The sequence below is a fragment of the Cydia fagiglandana genome, chromosome 1, assembly GCF_963556715.1.
Source record: "Cydia fagiglandana chromosome 1, ilCydFagi1.1, whole genome shotgun sequence".
NCBI lineage: Eukaryota > Metazoa > Arthropoda > Insecta > Lepidoptera > Tortricidae > Cydia > Cydia fagiglandana.
The window spans coordinates 31,608,511-31,632,442 of NC_085932.1; the positions used below are offsets into that span (position 1 = coordinate 31,608,511).

Below are 23,932 nucleotides of genomic sequence, written 5' to 3' on the forward strand. Positions count from 1 at the left end.
TAGACCCTACTTCAATGTCCCTAAGTGCTTAATTCATTGCAATTTTCTAACTTTTATCTGTTCCTTTTTTAACAAGTTCGGCGTGAAATTTCGGTCTAATAACGAATCATTTTTTGTTTCCAATCTGGCCAAGTCGGAGGGAAGTTGGAAGCACATCGCAGTATTACGTGGCATAAATATTAACGCGATTCAGTTTTCTTCGTGTTCGCGCTGACGAATTAATTTGAGCAACTTTGATCGATTTAGGTTGCTTTCATTTCCACAAACTAAATTAACTAAGCATAGGACGACTCAGTAAACTCAATTTATATTTTGGTAATGAGATTTGGGTGTAAGTACATCCATAGTAAACTTTAACAATATGTACAATACACTTAAGTACAGTACAGTAAACTTTAACTTGGGCCGACATCGTGGCATTTGATCACACACTCAATAAAACGTCATTTCGACTGATACTATACATACGAGGTCATATTAAATTTCTTTGTATACAGAAATGTTCGGTTGAATGTCATTATTAAATCGATATCTTTATTTATACACAATAAAACATATTCATAGGTAAAAAAAATAAAAGTTTACCATAAAGGCCGTGATATGCGGTTTTTGAACGCATCACAGAGGTTTTATGATATGTATGTAGATAAACAAACTAAAGTGTTCAGTGTCGGCATTCTTAAGCGAACCTTCCTCTAGTGTCGGATCCTTTCCCCTATTGTATCTCACGTCGCTTCGTGTTATCGTGTTAACACGCTCCTGACATTTCGATACCCCTGCAATAATGACCTTCTTTTTTATCCCCGACGAGCCCCGCGGGACACGCGCCTCCTCACCTGACATAAATTACCCGCGTAACTGATGTCCACTCGAGACCACGTTTTTACCTTATTAGCTTCAAATAACCCTTCTCGGATCGACGAACTTTATCTATAGACGACCCCCTTTAAGGGCGCTGCGGCGCATACGATCATGGTGTTAGGAAGCCGTTATTTGCACAGGTTTACGTCAAGCCGGGGCTTCGTAAGTCAGATATAAGTTTGAAAAGCGGGAGTGTTCATAAAAGTGTGCGGGTGATATCGCGGGCGTTTAGCCGGGTCGCGGCCCGGTGCGATCCGGAGCCGAGATCAGACAATATTTGCTTCTAGTTCGGTGCGATCCGGCTCGTGCCGCGCCGGGATCTAATATTTACCCGTCAAGCTGACTGCGGAACCGAGACGCGGTCTCCGAGACTTTTGGCATTTTATAAGTCAACTATGTCAATGCAACCTTAGGTGCGTCCATTTTGATAAGAATAAACTTGGAATAAATAGAGGTCGCTGTGAATAGCGATACCTCTCTAGATACCTCTGTACAATGCCACACTTTAATCGCTAGTAACCGTGATAAAAAGTCATTAGATTCAAACATACAATTCATCAACATGCCGTTACGACTACTTTGTTAATACCTATTTAAGCTTGAAAAATAACTGTAAAAAAAACAGCTTATAACTAAAAAACAAACCTTTCTGCATAAAATACATACCTGTAACGGAAAAAAATAAAAATAAATACAAATATAGCCAGCATTAAAACAAAGAAAAAAACATAAAATAAAACAAAAAGAAGTAAATTTATACTAGCCCACACCACGTTAGTTCACATGCAGACACCAGCATATTATAATGATCCGTTGTTAAAATGCACACACACTATTTACAGTTCAACATATGTACTTACATGAAGCTTTTAGCTTTTAGCTATACATAGCTATATATAGTATAACAGGTAAACAAAGTCGGCATCAAATAGACAGTGAACGCCAAAGGGACCTTAATTAGTGAAACGCATCTTTGCTACCATAGGAATAAGCATATTGCGGTATATCTGGTTAATTAGGCTGTCTTCATCCATTTAAAGCTTACACTGCCAATTCGTTGAAAACATACCCTGTTCTCTACATAAGTATGTATGTAACTACAGCATTGATTTCAAATTCCAATTATGGAATTGATAATGTTAATGACTTAACTTCGCAGATGGTTTCGCTTTGTAGGTATCGTAATTCAGGAATATAACGCAAGAGCCAATATAGAGGTATTATAGGTAGGTACTCGCACTTTCAAATGATGTGCGCCTACCTATAGATACATACCTAAGCTGAAGCTTAACAAACAAAGATATGTCTCTACGTTAACATACAGAATAATTTTACTACTACGCATAATTATGAACGCGAACTGACGATATATATTATATGTTTTGAAAAGTATTAGAGGGTACCTTTGGTGCGTTGTTATACGCTACTTTTGGTGATGACTTTTATATATGTAATACATATTAGGTATGTCTAACAAGAATAAACATCTTGCACACAGTAATCAAGAACAATTGACGTTTTATCTCCGAATTACATTCGCTCCCAATTCCGCTCCCAATTCAGTTTACGAGCCAGCGTTTCACTACAATGGCAGTCATCGTAAACGGTGATCAATCGATCACTATTGTTCGAATATATACCTAGTATAGAGACCCATATTGACCGATTGTTCATCTGCGAAAAAATGACCTCCATCGGTACCTACTGGCGAGACAGCATCAGCTGCTTAAAGTTCGCGAAAGGACTTTTTTATTGAACACTGACCAATGATTGGTCCTAAAGTACAGTCTACATAATTATATGGATGTTAAACGATTGTTATAAAAAATACGTAACTAGGTAGGTAATTGGTAAATCAGGCTATGACATTATTAGGTTATGGTATTGGTCGAACGACCGATTAAATCCAAGATCCATATGAGACAGACCATGGCCTAGTGTCACCTGCTATAATAGTTTGTGACAACAGGGCCTAAGAATCTTACAGACAAAGTTCACTGTTTCACTAATAGCCTATATCTTCACCGTATTTGTCAGCAGAGATGTGAAAAATACCTTATAAAAAGTATTTAAATACAAAATACTAATACTATTTCAAATGCAAAATACAAAATAGTTTTTGAATTTGTATTTAAATACAAAATACGAAATAGGTATTTTCAAAATACTTTTTAAAAATACAAATACTTTGCGATAAAAGGTACTCTGAGTCAGTGCCGGATTTACCACTAGGTTGAGTAGGCTGAAGCCTAGGGCGGCAGATTTTAGGGGGCGGCAAATTTGGGTCAAAAAAATATTATATTTGCTATTCAGATTTTCAAATTCAAATTTTACCGCTGCCCTATTCATTTGTAAAATTTAAATAACAAGCATTATTTGTCGATTTTGCCGCCCTCTGTCATATCAAGACTCTTTATATTGAGACAGATAGACGGCCAAACGGACAACAAAGTGATATGGGTTCCGTTTTGAAGTACGGAAGTTCAAAAATTTACCATTTTCTATCAAATTGCGTTATTTCTATCTAAAAATTTTCGAGCTCGCTACGCTCGCGGTTTAGCGATCCATTTATATGGCATAGTCCCTCGAGCAGACTCGATGCCAGATCCGACCGAACTCAGCTATATCCAGCCTGACTGCCAATGCCTCTCCTTGATTCTCCCAGGAGTACCCACCGGTCGCCGATCAGATCAGGAAAATATAAAGAGGTCGCATCGTCATTGAGTGACAAAAACAGCCCATATAAATCTGTATCTAGACTAGTGACGTCACCTTATAGGCATTTTAATGTGACTATGGTGCGTTGTACTATTTAATTAAACGTATCTGATTGGAAAGTACTTTAAAAAGCTATAAGCGAGGTACTAAAAAGCTATAGGGGCGGCAAAATCGGCATAGCCTACGGGCGGCAAATGTCTAAATCCGGCACTGCTCTGAGTAGTGAATATCTAGTCTGAATTAAAAAGTATTACTCGGAATTTCCGAGTTGGAAAGACTTAGACTCTTTATTCTTTGAAATCAATCATCTATCTAAAGTGCAAAGTTCTAGTTGTTTGCTCATATTAACCGGTAGGATGTAGCTATGGATGATGGTTTTTAACGGCCAACTTTTAAAGCATTAATTTGTAATGTTTTACAGCTAGTATAATGCCTCTCGTTAGTGTGATGAAAACGTCTCGTTTGTGTTTCACCGGGGCAGAAAAGTTTGTTCTCCTCTCGTGCCTTGAAACCCTCGCAACACTCAAGATTCCACTTTTTTAACCACTCGCTACGTGGTCATGTGCGACGTTACTATACTAAACAGATTCAACAGTTCCATGTTAAAAGAATAAGAGAGTTGCCACACACAGGCGAAAAATCAATAAAAGTCGGACAAAACCAAAAAACTTCTAAGTAGCCCCAACAGGCAAAAACCAATCTTAGCGGGTAGTCCAATAAACAGTGCACGCTACTCGCATAATCATTTTCATGTTAGAGTCATCTACGCGACACGTTCTCATTCCAAAGTTCGACTTGTTCAAAGGCGAATATTTTAGTGCTCTGCGAAGTGTTACTTATGTGCTTACTTATTTATCATTTGCTTTCAGAAAGTTGTGATTTAATGATGGATACCCTTCCAGGAGGTAATAACCTAATTACTAATAGTTACTTTTGATAGGGTGTACTGCCATCTCGCCGAAATATTTTTCGCCTAATTTCACTTCCCAACCAACTTATTGCAGTACTTTTAGTTGGCAAACCAATGCTTAGCATATTATTATTTAGCATATTTTTTATTTGACCACAATTTTATTTAGCAGATGTTCATTTTACCACGATTTATTTAGAAAAATAGTCACTAAGCAACTGTTTTATTATACCTAACTATTTATTGTTACATAACGTTTGCCAAAATTGAAACTTAGCATACTTTTTATTTGATCACAATTTTATTTAGTAGATGTTCATTTTACCAAAATTCATTAAGACAAATAGTCACTGAGCAAATGTTTCAACTTAGCTAACTCTTAATTGTCAAAAAACGTTTGCTTTATTTATACTTACTTTTCATAATATATTTTGATGGCTATTTGACCTGTTGGTGGCTTTTTTTTTAACAAACGTATCTACATATTTCCATGGACGGGTGCCACTACGCTAATAGATTTGATGACTGTACCAACATGTTTTAGGTTAGATGACTGCAATCCCCAAGAAAACGAACTGTTGCCAGAAAAGTGGGTTAGGTTAGGTTAGAACTGCGACCCCACGAAAACAAACTGTTGCCTCAAAGGTGGGTTAGGTTAGAACTGCGACCCCCGAGAAAACGAACTGTTGCCAGAAAAGTGGGTTAGGTTACGTTAGAACTGCGATCCCACGAAAACAAACTGTTGCCAGAAAAGTGGGTTAGGTTAGGTTAGAACTGCGACCCCACGAAAACAAACTGTTACCTGAAAGGTGGGTTAGGTTAGGTTAGAACTGCGACCCCCGAGAAAACGAACTGTTGCCAGAAAAGTGGGTTAGGTTAGGTTAGAACTGCGACCCCACGAAAACAAACTGTTGCCTGAAAGGTGGGTTAGGTTAGAACTGCGACCCCCAAGAAAACGAACTGTTGCCAGAAAAGTGGGTTAGGTTAGGTTAGAACTGCAACCCCGAAGAAAACGAACTGTTGCCAGAAAAGTGGCTTAGGTTAGGTTAGAACTGCGTCCCCACGAAAACAAACTGTTGCCTGAAAGGTGGGTTAGGTTAGATTAGAACTGCGACCCCCAAGAAAACGAACTGTTGGCAGAAAAGTGGGTTAGGTTAGGTTAGAACTGCGACCCTACGAAAACAAACTGTTGCCTGAAAGGTGGGTTAGGTTAGGTTAGAACTGCCACCCCCAAGAAAACGAACTGTTGCCAGAAAAGTGGGTTAGGTTAGATTAGAACTGCAACCCCCAAGAAAACGAACTGTTGCCAGAAAAGTGGGTTAGGTTAGGTTAGAACAGCAACCCCCAAGAAAACGAGCTGTTGCCAGAAAAGTGGGTTAGGTTAGGTCAGAACTGCGACCCCACGAAAACAAACTGTTGCCTGAAAGGTGGGTTAGGTTAGGTTAGAACTGCGACCCCCAAGAAAACGAACTGTTGCCAGAAAAGTGGGTTAGGTTAGGTAAGAATTGCGACCCCACGAAAACAAACTGTTGCCAGAAATGTAGTAAACAAAATTACTACCTCCATCATTGAACTGCACATCTCGAAAAAACTACCTACGTAACGAAATAAAATGCTACTGTAATTTGTACCATGAGTAGTTGAGTACTATATTATTAGGGTATTTAGTAGTATGCATCACAATATTAGGCGAAAAATAATTTATGCCTATCAATACATTAGACATAACAATAAAAGACATTTTGAAACATGACCAACTAAATATTTTGCCATACAATAATATTGTAAATAATCATTTGCGACATTTTATATATGCGAAACATTGGTTTGCCATCTGATAGTTTTGCCAAATGATACTATGGGAAAAATAGTTTGGGAAGTGATAATTTGCCATACAATTTTCGGCCACATATTAGTAAACCTTTTGATAGCTATGCTTGCTTGTTTATTATAAAAAAAAATAAGTGTAATGTCTTGTATTTTTTGCACATTGTTCAACTTCACCAAGGAGAAAAGTACAACTTCCTGATAGATCCGGTTTTGATATTATCAATTTTAGAAACTACAGAACTTGGGTTTTAACATACAACCATTATTTTATGCGACCTTACGCGACATTTTAACAAAATTTTCATTTTAATCGATGACTAGTTTAATCAAAAATGTGACTAAGCGACATTTTTTTTTAGGCAAATGGCTATGGAAGACACTTTCAAGAGACTTTCAGTGTCTTCCGATCCTTATATAACAGGACTAAGAAAATTGGGTGGTAAAAAGTCGCTTCCCAAGAAGCTTCGCTTTTAGAAGAAGATATTATGATCAAAATTTAATAAAATGTCATAATATAATTGTAATTTTGTTTTTATTAGTTGGCAAACCTGCATTAATACGATTTCTATAATAATCCTGAATGTTTAGGTTTTGTCCGACTTTTATTGATTTTTCGCCTGTGTGTGCCAGGATTGTAACATCAGAAGAGATTGTAACTCCTACCTACATTACCTACCTACTATAAAGTATTTTGTATTTTGAAAATAGAAAATAGGTCCCAAAAACTATTTCAAATAAAATACAAAATAGTTTTCTTCAAAAGGTATTTAAATGCAAAATACAAAATAGGTATTTTGCATTTTATATTTGCATTTTAAATACAAGTATTTCAAATAAGTCACATCTCTGTTTGTCAGGAAATATGGACGACAGGGGAGAATTGATCTAGGACTCAAGAAATAATGGTGTAGCTTACGGCGTACAACTAATACTGGTGAATTAAACCTACGTAAGAGAGTAAAACGGACGTCGCACATTTGTTTCTGAACTAAAATCTGTCGCAAAACGACCAAATCAATCGTTTTTCAACGGCAACCAATTTCAACAATGAAACATGAAAAGTAAGTTGTTTTAGAACCGCCGCTGGTTCGCTCACAAAAAGGCTTCGTTAACAGGTTGTGCATAAACAAAGTTCTTTGTACAGGTGCGGGTATTGGGGCCGATCAGCCTGAATATTCATGCAGGGGACACTTACACGTGCATGTACCTTGTGCAGAATTGTAAACTTTAATACCAATTTGATTAGACCAGGTGTCCTGGTCACACATGTAGCTGAGCTTTAGAAAAAGCGAGCAAACATATCCAATCTGTTTTCTATTAGCATTTGGATACGTCTAATTCCAAACAAAGCGTACACGCTGGGAGTGTGGGATAGATTATCCATTGTCATCAGATCGAACTCGCCGCAAGCGCAGGGCGTGAAGCTTTATATCGTTCAAATTTTCGGAGCAGCTCATATGAGTAAGATCGTACAATACCTATTCCACACTCTATCTAGTCTACTCGTTGTCTGATACCCACAACACAAGCCAAGCCTTCTTGAGAAATGTTGTTGTTTTTTAGATAAATATTATCGGAAACGGTTTTTAGTGTTAACAGCCGCCTTCATTTTACTTTAACCTATCATTCCAGATAATATTTATGAAATTGTATATTAGGGTCCAAAACCTAACAATCTAACTCGCGATTTAATACTATAATGACAGGTCTTCAACCAAAGATCCTGATTCATCTTACATGTACTTATGTTACTCCATTACACACAAATATACTTTAAATATTCGAAGGCAAACTTACCGCTGTAAAGCATCTCTTGGAACCTTTAGTAGGTAATTGTGTTACATATATAGGACCGTAGTTGCAAGCATCAATACCTATACTTCAGTGGCATAAAAATGTCGCAAGTGTCGTGTATTATAAAACTTCTAGAGCACTCAGCGCAAAAGGGGACCCTCATAAACACGCCTTATTATTTCCTCAAGCTTTGTACGGAATCCCAATTCTCAACATTAATATGCACTCCATTTTAAGGTTGGGAACAAAACATTTTTATATTAAATAATTTATGTAAAATTGCACGTGACGTAACTGTAATTGCGTCAATCCGCGCGGCATTTTACGTGAAGTTCTAATTTCATTAGCGGAAAAAAGTTATAATTGCATCTTGCGCTTTCGAGTAAATCGTGGAAAGTAACTGATGTGCCCGCTCCGACAACATTAAACGCAGTAGAAAAGAAAAACGTACTGTTTACTACAATAATTCTGATCTATGTCATACGGGAGTACTTTAGGTACCTACATTAAATAAATATAAATAAATAAATAAATATTAGTGGGCATCTTACACAGATCAACCTAGCCCCAAACTAAGCAAAGCTTGTACTATGGGTGCTAGGCGACGATATATCTACTTATATAGATAAATACATACTTACATATTACATAGAAAACACCCATGACTCAGGAACAAATATTAGTGTTCATCACACAAATAAATGCCCTTACTGGGATTCGAACCCAGGACCATCGGCTTCGCAGGCAGCGTCACTACCCACTAGGCCAGACCGGTCGTCAACATTATAATAACAGTGGTTATCATATGCCACTTTTTCTCACTATACGAACCAATCGAACGATTTAACACTTCCGGCCTCTACTTTTTCTTGAAGTTAGTCTATTTATTTCACTGTTAATAAGTGATCGTCTCATTTTCATTCATTCATAAATAATTTCCACATTTTTCAGTCTCGGCGACGGATCACGCACCTCGTTAACTACTTGTTAGCATGTAAATACATTATTTTCATTTACATTGGGTAATTCCACGACACTACGTATTTTTATGGTAGCTTTGTGCATGTTACAGCTACAGTTAAGTACAATTTCAGGTATGAAAATATTTTTTTGTTCTGATTAAGCTAATGAGCTTAGTAGGTGCAATCAAAATACATAGAATTGACATCAAACCGGCTGTCAACGTTAACACGTTAGCTAAATGTTATTGTACTTATGGGGTTATGGGGATTTTTTATAGTACACCGCTATGTAGCGTTGATTAGTCCGTGAAAATCACACGGACTTGAAATTAAATGTTTTAAAATCCTAGGTATAAGGTAGATGAAAAACACTGACACGTATTGAATATTCCACGGCCTTTATGGTACATATTAATGAGGCTGGCAGCACGATCGACGATCATAATTGAAATCTAGCTCATTTACGAAGGCCTACGGTAGGTTTCGAGCCTTCAAATATTTGCTCTAGGCAGCCGGTTATCGCTAGCCATTTTATAGCGAACCGGCAATGTAGGTTGAAGCGGGAACTACCGGGATTGCTACAGTTACCCGTCCGTAAACCACACTTCACTGCGGTTACATTCATTAAGTACCTACTTGTTTTCCTAGGATCATTGCCTCGCATATTTTGTAGCCCAGTTTTATGTTATTGTTCATTTTGCAGTGATTTCAATAGTGTTTCTGACAACGCGCGAGCTCCGATAGAAACGTAAGAATGAAAATTGAGTTTTCAATTGGCATAACTCTTCAACCGAAGCTTTCTCTATCTGCTTTGAGGTCGAACATAGTATTGTTTATTTGAAAGCACCTCGAGAGATAGAGGTAACTCTAAAGTTTGCAGTTGCCTCTTTTGTATCGAACTAAGTTGTTGTCGCCATAGTCTCAAATTGAATCTGCGGCGAGCCCGGCGCCAGCTAACTTGTAATAATATTTCATAAGTTATGAATCATAACCAACGTTGCCTAGTTTTTGCGCTTAAATAGTTGAAATAATGCAAGTTGCAATGCACGTTGGTGTCGTTGGTGCACTGGACATTGATAATAGATATGGTTTTAAAATGTAAGCCCAGTTGAATGATGCTGAATTGAACATTGTTTAAGCGCCAATTTCCTTTCTCTAATAAATTTTCAATTTTTATTTAAACGTCAGATTAAGTCATATACTTTACAGACATTTACAAAATTGTTAGTAAATATGCAGACATCTAATAGAGCGCGAAGTGAGTCGGCGCTCCACTTGGTCTCGGTCTTCCGCAGTCGAGTTTCTCCAAACTTCCATCGGGCTTAAAGTCATGTTCATTAATGGCAGCGTACCTGCGCTGTTGTTTGAGTTTGAAACGACTTTACAAAAGAGGAAAGTTACACGGAAAAGTCGGTACAGGAAACTACATTTCAATGTTGGGATGTTCTCTTTACTGGTCTTTATACAGTACCGTACTGCATATAATTGATAAAAATGCTTCCTGCTAGGTATTCCACTACACCTAGACTAGCAGTAAACATAAATAACCTAATTTGAATGCGCCGGGGCCGGGCCGAGGTAATGTAGACAAACGATGCGACGCGAGCGTTAGGTACTTGCATTTGGATACTTACTTTAATTTTTGTGGCTTTACTAGGTACGAAAGAACGTCATTTCATGATTTATTCGTTTTGAACAGTAAAATTTTGTAAATCCTGAGATTTTTCACTGAAGTATTCAAATAAAACTATTTATTCAAATGCCTATCTGATTTCTAATGTTTAGCAAATGCCTAGCCTGGATCAAAATTCACTATGGCGACTATTTATAGCAATTAGATGCATGTTTTTCGTAGTATTTAAGGGGCCTTAGACCTATACAATTTATACAAGCCTAACCAGTATTGGTCTTAAATTATTCTTCAGAAAAGTTCAAGAAAATAGTTGCACACAAATATGATGAGTGTTGTTCTTCTTTGTAACCAACTCTTATGTGTGACTACCTTGCAGAGAACCCAACAGCACGTTAAACAGATTTTTATTATCTTCAATATACGAGCTTTAATCTAGCTAGTCTGCGGCTACGACACTAAACCTAGCGATCCACTACTCAATCGAGTTTTTACTGCATCTCTTAAAAACTGCAGCATCCTTAAAGTTTCGTTACAATTTATTCGGTTAGCGATATAAAAGCAAGTGCCGCTCCGTGGATGGTATCATAAACCAGTATATAAAGAGCGTGTTCGATCGCTAGTAGAATTGATTCCTGGAGACTCGTCTTTATGAGAGAACACTCGTCGGATTGATGACCCATTCAGTGCTAGTCACAGCTGTCTGCGTTCCGACGATGCATACAAAGTCGGTGTTAATGCTTGAAGAGCACCATTTATAGGTGCAACGTTGTATCGACTTTTCTTATCGAGACTTGACGAATCTTAGCTGACATCCTTAGCGCATACGTATTTTAGGGTCGTTTGCACCAACCCGTTTGTCACCGTTAAGGCGTTCGCAAAATTTTATTGTATGGGAAGTTTGTTGAAGGTTAGTGCAAATTGCCAAGGTGCAAATAACTATATGTCTTTTCCAGTTTGAAATATCCACAGCTAAAATGAATGAAAAGCCGAGGATTTTGAGGGTAGAGGTTTGTGTCGAATGTTCCACTGTAGGGACAAAACTATTGAGCCGATTTAGGCGAATACGGTGATTCGTTTTTGTGACCCGTGTAACATACGTTACATATTTATCTAACTTCCAGGTATAAGCCTTCCCTTTATCATATAAAAATGTTTTCATGTAGTAAGTAGTCGTTAATGTAGCTAAACGTATCAGACTAGTAACAACTTGACAGTGTATGAGTGAAAGTCAACGCTGTAGGTAACCTATTTACTGTGAGTATCGCGGCGGAAATCGAAAGCGGCCGGGAAACGTCTGTATCACGGCGACGAGCATACACTGATAACATAGTGCACACTATAGGTACACAACTACGTTAAAGAGTACCAGCATGTTTCTCATTTTCAACAGGAAATACGAATGCAGTATCGGTATTCAACAAATAGTGTACCTACGTTGGTGTGGACAGTGGCGGTGTCATGCACTGCACAACCATACTAGTAGAGGGTACCTACACGAAATATATATACACCTACAAAACTTGCGCTTGGTCAACGTTAATTTTTGTGCTTGTTTGTACGGGAAGGATTGTGATTATTGCAATAGCAATTTTGGTGAATGAGGTGTCAATCTATGTTTATGACGCGAGTGACAGGCTAAATTCATAATCTAGGTACTTTATTTGGCACGAGGTTTTTATTGTAAAGTAGTTCGTACCTAGTACCCGCTGTAACCAACGTACCTTCTAAAGAGTTGCAATTTGCAACTTATATAAAAGGCGAAGCATATAACGTTTAATACTTACACAAATACCAATATTTGCCACTTACCTTTCCGCAATGCAATAGAAAAGTGGGAATGTGAAGTGTCAGTTGCGACACTCGCGACACCTTGCGGTGCCAACTCAACACGTAGCGGCGAGATCCTTGAGACGGTTCAAATCGAGGTGAGTAATAAATGGCGCACATTTTGGAGCGCATTCCTGACTTTGTGTTCAATCTTTCACATTCCCATTGTTAACCCAACGGGTGAATTTACGACATTAATTATTTAAAAAGTGGCCAAGACGACCATATCAGCCAATGCTCGGTGTAAGTTCTCGTAGTTCGCGGACCGTGATAAAAGGCGGATATAGAAACTTGTTCTGTGTACCAAACACTATTATTACCTACTCAATATCACAAACACACTACTCACATATCTGAGATAAAACAGAGGTGTATGAGATTTTAAATAGCAGTATGAGATTGTTCTGTAAAGTTATGCTGGTTTTCTCGAACCTTCGACTCGTCTATGCTCGATAAAGGTTTGAAATTATATCTTCGAATGCACAGCTTCGCATTCCAGCATGTTACATTTATTCCTGCCCTAAACTATTAGCAGCAAGGTTCAAAACGCGTTGGCAGAAGTTAGGTGTGCTTCCGCACGAACAAGCTCGCAGAATGCGTCGCGACAGTTATGACGAATGGCGGCGGTAAAAGGGACTCGAATAGTTTTGCCAACAATAACTTGCTGCACACTGCAGCGTTTATTGTCTACTGTCGAAACGAATAAATGCAATGTGTTAGAGTTTTGGCGATTTTCATATAAAGGCAAACGTTCCATATAAATACAAAAAGGCCTAGGAAACGAGCCTACATCCCTTATTTTTTAGATTCAAGAAAATAACACAACATTGCAGCAAACTAATACACTATGGAATTCATCAACAGCCAGTACCTGTTTGTACAGACTAGGTAGGTACATGATCTAAGAATAAGAGGACAACCAGTACAAAAGCAAAAATGAATAACTGTTATACAAGACAGAAGATTCGTGTTTATCCATCGTCTCACAGATGGCGCTCTGCTCGGTTGGCCATTTTTTTTTATAAGTTAAGGTACCTAACTAATATCTAAAAGTCGATAAACAATACCGAGAACTGAACACTAAATTAATAACATAATTTTACGTCCTATAAATCTCATAGCAGGGAATGTTCGAGAGTCAGAACACAAAAACAAGCAATTAACAAAATGCTACAGGTTTCCCAAGAAACCTGCTAAAGTCGTGGTGTATTAGTGTATTGATGTTTTCTACCGAAAACAGCCCTGAACTGCTCCGAAGAGTCATTTATGACAGATATCACCTATAATACAGGTATATAACGTAGCGAAGTGTTATGAATAGATTTAAGCCTTCAGTGATAAAGTGGTGGAAATAATGTAAACTCAGAGCGCGCGTGCCTCCGGCATTCCTCGCTCTAATACCGTCGCCAGGAATGCCTTGAGAGAATCATCTCGAGCCGAGCCAAGGAGGCCAATTCGAAGACACATTTTGACATGAAAAAGATATAATTTTGTCATAATTCGCGCGTGTGCACTTACATTTTTCAGTGAACTTACATTTTGATGTTTAAATTGGCCCCAAGGTCCCGCGTGCTACTCGTAACGTCATAAACTATTAGCAATATAACTTACATGACACCCCGTCACTTCGATACAATTTTACGTTGTGAAGTCACCGTAAGTTGAAGTGTTGTAACTTTTATTTTCTCTTATTTCACCCTTTAGTAAGACTAAAATGGTTTATTTGAATCTCAAAGTGATTTCATGATTTCAATTACTTGTAGGACCTATGTATACTGCTTGCTGTATGAAACTTGGATGAGGACTCGAAACTTTCTATTTCGTTCTTTTTTTTTGTAACTTTGATGTTCATAACTTGAAAAAATGTCGTCAACGAAGTAGGGACGCGACAACTCCAAACAAACATTAATTAGATACTTTAATTTCTGAAGTGCGCTTCAATGGACGTTGCTTGACTTATTGTGGAATAAGGAACATTCATTAACCTTCCTCATGCCTACTCCCGTGTTCTGAAGAATGCTTGGTTTGATTCTAGTACTCACATCTTATTGCAACCAAGGGGTAGGTAGGTAACTATGTCTCAGATATTTTTTCCATAGATATAATATGTCCAGTGGATCGAAAAGGACCTTTTAAACATATTAAATTTTTAAGTTAATTAGTTCAAGTTCCATTTACTGCAATATAATATAAAAGCCATATTTCTTGACCCAGCGCTAAGAAAATGACATGGAATGTATATGCTCATCTATTTAATACAAACTTAATCCTCTTCAACTCTATTTCAATGAGGTAAAGGTTCAAACTTGCCAAAACATTGCTCTAACACATGTAACATGACATCGCGCGAATGTGTAGGCATTTCAACGATGTGGCTTACACTACTAGCTAGCGACTGCGGTAAATTCCATCTGTGCTCCACATCATGAAATACCACATGACGCTAGGTGATCTAATAATGTTCCACGTCGCGAACAATTGTCTGAATCGCAGGTATCCAGTGCCGCCACAATAAGATCTAACCTCACGACTGTCATCATATGTTAACACCAACGTTCAATTTCTAATACAATCATAGTATTAGAACATTACTACAAATGGGGAACTACTGGCCGAGTGGTAAAATTGACGAGTGAGGCGAGGGCGTTTAGTAGCACAAGACTCGCAGTTTTAATCCAGTCGAGAGTTGTAATGTACGTTATGTAGTTCTTTTAAAAGGATGCGGTAAAAGACGACTTCAAATTAATAACACAAATTAATAACATCTCATTAGGATTCTTAATCTAGTGTTAAATATAATTTCAGCTATTATGGTTGCTTCGTATGTTTAATAAGTTTTATTTTAAAATAGCTTGATACATATTCAGTTTCAACGACAAATAAAGAACATTGTTGTCCCGCCACCATGCCTGTTAGTTCATTGTACCCGTCTAGCGGTTAGTTACTACAATCCATGTTAGTCTACTGTCTCTACCACACGTGTTGAAGCCTAAACGTGCTACTCGTAACTAAGACGTCACACAGGTGCTCAAACATTACGTATAATTAATAAGTTTTCTACAGAATCAGTTAGGAGTTAATGAATGAAACAAGCAGTTAGTATCCCAGCGTTTATTGCCACACCACAACCACACGTATTTACAGGCACCAGACATGTTACGAGCCCGGCAGATGTCGCGAGTTGATCCACAGGGCTACATGCAACTTTTGGTTTTGACGACCGTTGCCTTCATTAACATTTGTCAAAATCTTGCTCACAGTTATCTCCCGCGGGACTCGCGACATATGCTCTAAAATGCGACTGATTGAACCTATTTTGAATGTATTTTCTGTTCCTGATAGCTACGATAGAAAAGTACATACTTTGGAAATGGCTACCGAGACAAAAGAAATTCCTCTGATAAAGGCCATTTTAATTCTTTTGCTGGCAATGTATCTTAGGTTGGTATTCCATGTGTGTAATATCTTTGTCCAATGTGTATTGCGTCTCACAATTTTACTCATTGAGAGAGTGAGACGCAATGGCATTGGACAAACAAATTGGACAGGTGGAATACCACCCTTACACGTAACACATTATTAAGTAACTTATTTTGCTTTTGCTATATTAGGAGCCAGCAAAGCTTAGTCTCACGATTTCAGTCAATCAAGACAACGGTTATAAATCCCCAACTTCTCTGCAAGGTGTAAACATTCAGGAACAGAGGTGACATTATTTCCCCGTGTAAGACCCAACCACCACATGTTAAGTTTAGTCAAGTACGAGTGTTGATTGTTCAGGTGATGCCCTGTGCGAACTCACCGCTGGCCTGGCTGTCGGCGGAGCCCTTGCGCTCGCTGGGCGGGTCGGACCCGCGCCGCGGGGTCTCGCTCACCACCGTCGGCGGGTCGTGGCCCCGCAGTGCGGCCCAGTCCTGGAGAAACATGTCAAGTGTTAGATAAAGTTAATAAGCTGCAGCTACTTTTCTTCCCTGTTCAAATTCTAAGTGCTTATTAACTGCCGCAGCTGCAGTATAGGTATACACCAATAGGAGTAGGTAGGTATGTCCATTATAATTTATTGTATTTATTTGGAATGTTTCGGAACGCCGTGCACATTCGTCCATTGTGCGTGGTGCATCTTGCCCTTTTCCTTATTTATAAACGGGTCATACATACGCCTCATTTGTCGCAGTCTATGATTATGAATTATGCACCTATTTGTAAGAAAGGGGGGAAACATGGCTAATTGAGACTTTTAGTGACGGGGGTTTGTAATGTGGGACGTTCCACGGTTGCAAGATGTGTGGGCTGCGCACCTGCCGCAGGCGCGCGGCGCGGTCGCGCAGCGCGGGCGCGACGGCCTGGCGCGCGGCGCCGCACTCGCGCTCCAGGTTGTTGTAGTTCTCCAGCACCTCGCGCACCTCCGCTTCTTGCGACACGATCAGCTCCTGGACAATACAAGTCTACATTTTACTAATTATTCTTGGTAACTCATATACTTATACAGTCACGCTCCGTGATTGTTGAGCCATTTAGGGTTCTAGCTAAATTGGACATTCATAGCGTAAGTATACATAGGACAACCTATCAACTCGTAGCTATGATCCTAAATGGCTCAACAATCGAGGAGCAAGATGGTATATTTGGTAGATATATAAACTCCAAATCAAATGAAGAAGCTCTTGATTAGGTACACTTAAAGGTAGCATACTCACTTGTACTTCAGCCACGGCAGCGGCATCTTGCGGCGCGGCAGCGAGCCTTGCCCGAGCGGCTTGGGCGCGAGCCGCGGCGGCGTCCAGCCGCGCGGCAAACTTGCCCAGCGCGGCCAGCTTCTGGGAGAGGAACTCGCGGTGCGCGCCGAGCGCTGCGCATGCCTGTAACACACACATGTCGTCAAACAGGCCAATTGAAAGTATGAGACGCAAACCTAATAAGTACGATCAAGTTTTAAAACTTTCGACTCAATTTTCACCCCCTTTAGGATTGAATTTCGATAAATCCTTTCTTACTGGATTTCCACAGCTTTTGAAGAATATGTTTAAAATTTCCTAATATTCCTACCTTAACCGTTGTCTTTTATCATTCAGTTTCTGCATAATGGATTTGTTATATATTTAGATACCGACACGGAGATATAAATGAGCTACGACAAACATAACTAAATAAATCAACAGCGGACCTGACTGGTATCTACTTCTGACTGGAAGCTACATATCTAAGCTTCTTTTTCGCAAGGTTTTAACATGGCGGAACGAAGAAATACGATCGAATAACGATACCTAATACCTAATTAGCAACGCGATATCTTCCCGTCATCGCTCACGGGATTACCTACCTACAGGTATACGTCCCGATATTATTATGAAAATAATTAAAGTCCTCCGTATTTTACGAGTCACTAAGAAAATTACTATGTGACAGTAAAAATGTCTAGCAGAAGGTTAAACGTGCGCCAGCCGTGCCAGGGTACTCAAAAAATAATAATTTTATGGTAAAACGACATTAACTTCTTTAAATAAATGAAGTATTTAGAGACTTCGTTTTTTGAAACTCGCATACCTATTTCAAGATGTTAGAAAAATTCAAATGATGATTTCAAATTCTTAAAAATCTCGTGTTTATTCATTCTGTAACTACAAGTAATATTACGAAATACGTAAGGTCCAACATTTCCAGCAATAAATTACGATTTCCCGTCGGCCAAGACGCGAAAACTGTAATGGAGCCACCACAAGTTCAGTTAGCTTCTGCATTCCACTCGATTCACAAAGCTACGACCTGTGTACTTCACACAGACCAGCATACATCTACCTTCCGATCCACAAGCCCTTCCACTAAATGAAGCATATTTATGAGACAACTCGCTCGTGTAGTAATTTAGTTAAGGGAGCGTGACCGTTTTTTCAGTTGCGACCATTAAAAATAATACTTTTGATGAACATGACCTGTTAGACTATACAATGTTGAAGGATGTAACCCAGTAGTGCTCGCGGCGTAGCAATTTACAAGTAAAATTGCATCTACCTAAATATGTTTTGTTATTTCGTGCTCTTTGCATGCGGTTCATAATATTATTCTGATACGTAACACCCGATCGGTACAGGTCAAACAACGCTAGACATAGTCCTTCAGTCGAGTGGAAATATTTGAGTATAGAGAGGCAGTTTGGCGCAACTTGAGGGCGTAGTTGCGACTCTGTTTGCGTGTACGCTTGTGTGGTACAACTTTACCAGATACGCTGAAACGCTAACTGGGTAATTGAAATAAAGTTCGAATGCCACCATACATTGTTAATGGACAAATTAAAACCTTATGACGACGAGATAAGAACTAATGTTTCGTGAATGTATTTAAATGTTGGCTGCGTTGAGTTTCAGGTGCATTTTAGCCGTCGCTACAAATCGTGTATTTGCCTACGTACGTTTTAACGTGAGACACGGCTGAACGTGACAAAAAACGATATTGCTTTTCGGGTTCCGTGAGTTAAAGGGATAGCCTGTCGCGTTTATTTAAAGCATGGTCTATAAGAACGACATAAATAGTATTGTAATTCGTTCGTTCTATTTCGACTCTCATGTCATTTAATTCCATTCCCATCAGTATCTACACTATCAATAGTGTATATTGAATAATGTCATTAATCATTATTTATGTATGTGATAAAAAGTTTCTTTTTTATCACATTCACGTAGTTTCATATTGAAGTCGCAATCGTAAACTTCGATCGATCGATTTCTAAAAGTTTTATAACTTTACATAAAACACGGAACCCTTAACACGCTTGTCGATTCCACTCTCATTTTCTCTTTAACATTCCCTCTCGTACGCTGAAAGCGTACTCGTATGTACTAATACATAGTTATAAAGGTACACATAGGCAGTAGTGTCGCGTCCACACGTCGCGTATGTCTAGACGCGACACGACACGTGCCTAGTGATCAGGCAACAGCAGTTTTCTTTGAACTACTACATATTAGAAATATGGATATTAATGCCATCTTTACTTTAAGAAAGGCACGCAGAAGTTAGTATATCACGGAAACTACGTTTTCATCCCCGACAGAGTAGTCACAGTACAGTCAGCAGAAGAAGTATTTATTTAATCGAGCGAGTTGTTCGAAAATTATCTTCATAGTTCTATTGTTTAGACTGTTTAGTTTAGAGAATCAAGTTTTGAATAACCCGCCCGCTGAGCTAGTTGCTTTTATTGGTGACTGTACTCCGTACTATAGGACAGGATACTTGGAGCCGTTTAACAAATGAGGAGGGGGCATTTGTTGGGTCGCGGCATGTCGTCGGTAACTCGGTCCGGTGTTGTTTACGGGCATGTTTGAGTTAGCGGGGCGGCGGCGGCGGCGGCTGAAGTGCCGCCGCCCCGCCTGCTACTGTATCATAGTGCATAGCTGATGCAGTTTTACAACTGAACTGACTCAATTTTATTTAGAGATACATAAAAGCGTGCCGCAATGTTTTTGCGCGCTTCGGCGTGTAAAATATTATTGTAAGTGACTTTACGTACCGAACGATATACATTTAATTAATTTTACAGAGGGAATCCAGTTATATGGAGGCCAACTGCTGGCCACCTGAACCCTGTGGCGTTTTAATAAATTACGATATAATGCAGCGAATAATAAATCCGTGCTTTACCTAACCGTCCACCGCAGTAGGCTTCCCGTTTTACCTAATCATAGATTTTTAGAAAAATCTCACAAGGGTAAATAAATTTTAAAATACTGCCACTTCTCACTAGTGTTTGCATCCTCCCCGCGGCTATCACGGCGACCCCGAGGGACACCTCAAATTAACGACTACTCGCACTTTTGTAAATAATTATGCAGCGTTGGAAAGATACAAGCCCGACAAGCTGTGTCTGCAGCCGACACAGATTCATATTCAGACAATCTGAAATTTGATCATTTTCCTTTGCTGTAAACCAGAAAATTAATTACTACTTGTACAAAAAAATATAGAAAGACTTGAATTAAACAATAACTTGAATTAGACTTTTAATTAAATATTCGTTATATGGGTTCGAGTAGAAGACGGGACAAATAAGTTTTCAGGGTTTCTTCCTTATAGCCGTTTTCCCGAGTTTTCATTCATTCGAAGAAATCAATCGTTTTTGTGTTGACAAGAACCAGTCATTATTAGTTAGACTACATTTATTTGAGTACCAACATTAGTGATTTTTAAACGGTCACGTCTTATAATATTTGGACGCTAGTTTTAAACAGTTGCTACTTGCTACGGGTGCTAAAGCTAGATTAGCATGCTAATATGTTAACATGCAGATCAGCCTAAAATAAGAGAATTACCCTCGATTTCCGGTGAAAATGTCTGTTGGACAGCTACCGTGTCTGTCAGTGGTTTGTCAGTGGAACCGAAACAATGGCGGGAGCTGTCAGGTCGTGCATAATCCAGGCGTTAGGAGTGCACAACAAAGAGCTAACTGTATTTACCAGTAACAGAGCCACAGACTATTTACCAGTAAATACGAAACGTTTATATTACACATATAGAACGGTCCGACGTATATAGTGGGAACGCGACTGAAGTGCAGGTCTAAAACTTGACGCGACAGAAATGACGGACGCATGTGTAGTAAGTTACGGCGCGAGTGATAACTGCGATTGTCTTTTATGGTTCATCTAAATATCTATGTCTTCTGTGGCCCAGTTAAAACACGAAAACTGGCTCGGAAACGGGAGACGGACGACGGGCGAGGAACGGGGTGCCATTTCGCTTCCTCGGTCGTCGTGTTCGAGCTGTAAGTACTCTATGGTAGGTAGTGATGCAAATTCGCCGTATTCGGTTAGAGAACTGTGAGCTGAGTGTAGGGTGCTGCGCCCTTCATTATGCAGGCTGTCTATTCACTAACGTTCTGTAGGCTTCGGCTCCACTATAATTTAACTCTTATATTTGCAGAACAGCCACAGCAGACAGTACAGTATTTTAGAATAGAAGAGGCGTTGACATGTACCTAATTGATTAAATCATGAGGTGTCTATATTAGGTAACATACATTAGGCTACATTCGTCTTAAATACCTATACCTCCCTCTATTTAAAAAAACATGTTTGCTAAATTGACATAATTGAAAATTATTATATTGAGTGTTATGATCGCACTTATTGCGCACGCATGACATGATACAGCGTAAGTAGCACGAGAAAATCAGTTTCAATATTTATTGCGCGAAAATGCAGTAAACTGTTGAATGAGTTCTGGTCGAATCGAGTCGAATGTCACGGTTATTTCCAAATAACAGGTCTAAAAGTTAATAGACAAATGGTACAGTCACCTGCAACAATATGTTACTCTTCGAAGGCCGAAAAAAGACGTGACACGCTCTTATGACTCTACAAGTAAGATCGTCGAAGATATATTTGCGGCCTTCGTTGTGTAACATAATATAGCAGGTGACTGTACTTGTAACTTAAACTAGTAATCGCAACTTATAGGTAGTAAAATAAGATGTGTTAAAAAGTAAAATAAGTTACCTGCTGCACTTGCGCCTGCGCCGGGCCGGCGTCCTGCAGCCGCGCGCCCAGCTCCTCCGAGCGCGCCTGCCAACAAAACACATCTTCATCAACACAACATCAACACAAACACAAAAATCACACGTGCACAACCAAATGTACGCTTCAGCGACCCCGCGCGGATCACCACAACAATAACACATCGTTAACATCAACAACACATCACAACATTCACACTGGAACGCTTCCAGCGGCTTTGCAACACTTTCAGAAGACTGGTCGATATTCTAGCGTTTAATAAACCGTTTAAACGCTTCCAGACTTATTCAAAAAAGAACTTAACAATAGAACTCCTGCTGAGTTCATTAATTGATTTATTTTTTTCGAATAAAAAATACATATTATAGCTAGTACAAGTTAAACCGGCTTTTAATATATGTAATATTGTTCTAGGCATATTTCATAATATGTATATGCTAATTGTAATTCGCATATTTCGAATTCTGTGTGTTGACATTCTGTGTTCTGACGGTAAAGGCGGTGGTTGATTCACACGAATATCTACAGAATTTTGCACATCAATAAGCTTCATTTTAAGTAAAGTATTGTGTTGCAAAGCCTAGAGCACCAGGCTTCACAAAAGCCTATAACAGGACTTAATTAACACTGTGTTTGACTTGATAAAATATTCAAGCCTCGCAAGCGCGCACTCGTAAAATTATTAATATCGTAGACGCACCCACGGGCGGGCTTCTTTCACGTTCATTCCACCGGTTGATACGCGATCGATATCGACAGTCTGGAGACTACGAAAAAGTCGGGAAAATATGAAAATCGCGGGAAAGTCGCGAGGAAACGCACGCGTCCACGGCGACCGCGGAAATGCCGCCGGCGCCGGCGATACGTTTCGATCTATACATAATTGAATCAATTCGGGAATATTTGCATCTACATCAACAATCCATTATCGACCTTAGTCCTGTGTCGAAAGGTTGGAAATCGAATGCTACAGGACGCGGAGATGGGACGCTAGGGAACGGTGGTGTGGAGATGGGACAGGAATATTCGTAGAACAGAAATAGACGCGCACACCGAGATAGGATTTTGGATAGATCACAGCTTTCCTTATACGGGAGGGTAAGGATAATAATTGCTTCCTTATATGCGCAACTGTCTTAATTTTATTGATTCTTCATTATTTCTGAATGAAATGTGTTATACATATATCAAACGATAGTGCAACAGTTTTTATCGAATTAACAACACATGACAGATGTTGTCCAACATTAAATTACTTGTTTGCAGCTTGCGAGTCCTGTCCAAGTGTCCGCTACCCAAAGGTTGCCGGAAAGAGACCGTTTCTCTAGCGGTAAGACCGCATGTTGTCTACCCCTGTTTATACTCGTACTTGTAGTTATACTTGACATTTCCTTTTGGTGAAAAGCATTTCTACTAAAGGTTTATTTGTTGTGGGTTAAAATGTCCATTTAACATTTATAACATTTTATAAACCACAATATTTTCGCCATATTAGGTACAATTTACGAAGCAACCTACGAGTATTTTGCTATGATTGATTTGCTGATGGTATTATGTCGGGATGAGCTTCAGTGCTTGAACACGTTCAGTCGTACTTCCTAGTTCTGGCATTTAGTTTATGACAGCCTCCTCCCATCACAAGTACAGTCGCAGTTGTATTTACGACCCCTCGTCACACTCAACGATGATAGCTGTTTAGTGCCCTACGACTATGCCGGCTACATATTAGGGCCGATGCAGACAGACTGCAACCCGACTGCAATTTGTATGGTAACATACATATATGGGAGCTGTGTAGTTTTAAGCAAGTTGGCATATGTACTTGAATCTGTATGCGCACGCGACACAATCTGTCCCTCTCGCACGCCGACCCGTCATCGCGCGTCTCGCT

The 23,932-nt window shown here is 39.2% G+C and overlaps 1 protein-coding gene across 1 annotated transcript in view; it reads right to left on the minus strand.

The window, feature by feature from the left end:
• The window catches only part of LOC134668449 (dystrophin-like), a 301,938-nt gene that overhangs the window by 214,801 nt on the left and 63,205 nt on the right, over positions 1 to 23,932 (minus strand). Inside the window, exons 35-38 of the mRNA XM_063525939.1 lie at positions 22,024 to 22,089; positions 17,233 to 17,394; positions 16,834 to 16,965; positions 16,338 to 16,449 (exon numbers count right to left, since the gene is read on the minus strand). Coding sequence (XP_063382009.1) covers positions 16,338 to 16,449; positions 16,834 to 16,965; positions 17,233 to 17,394; positions 22,024 to 22,089 — 472 coding nt within the window. The remainder of the gene's footprint in view (positions 1 to 16,337; positions 16,450 to 16,833; positions 16,966 to 17,232; positions 17,395 to 22,023; positions 22,090 to 23,932) is intronic.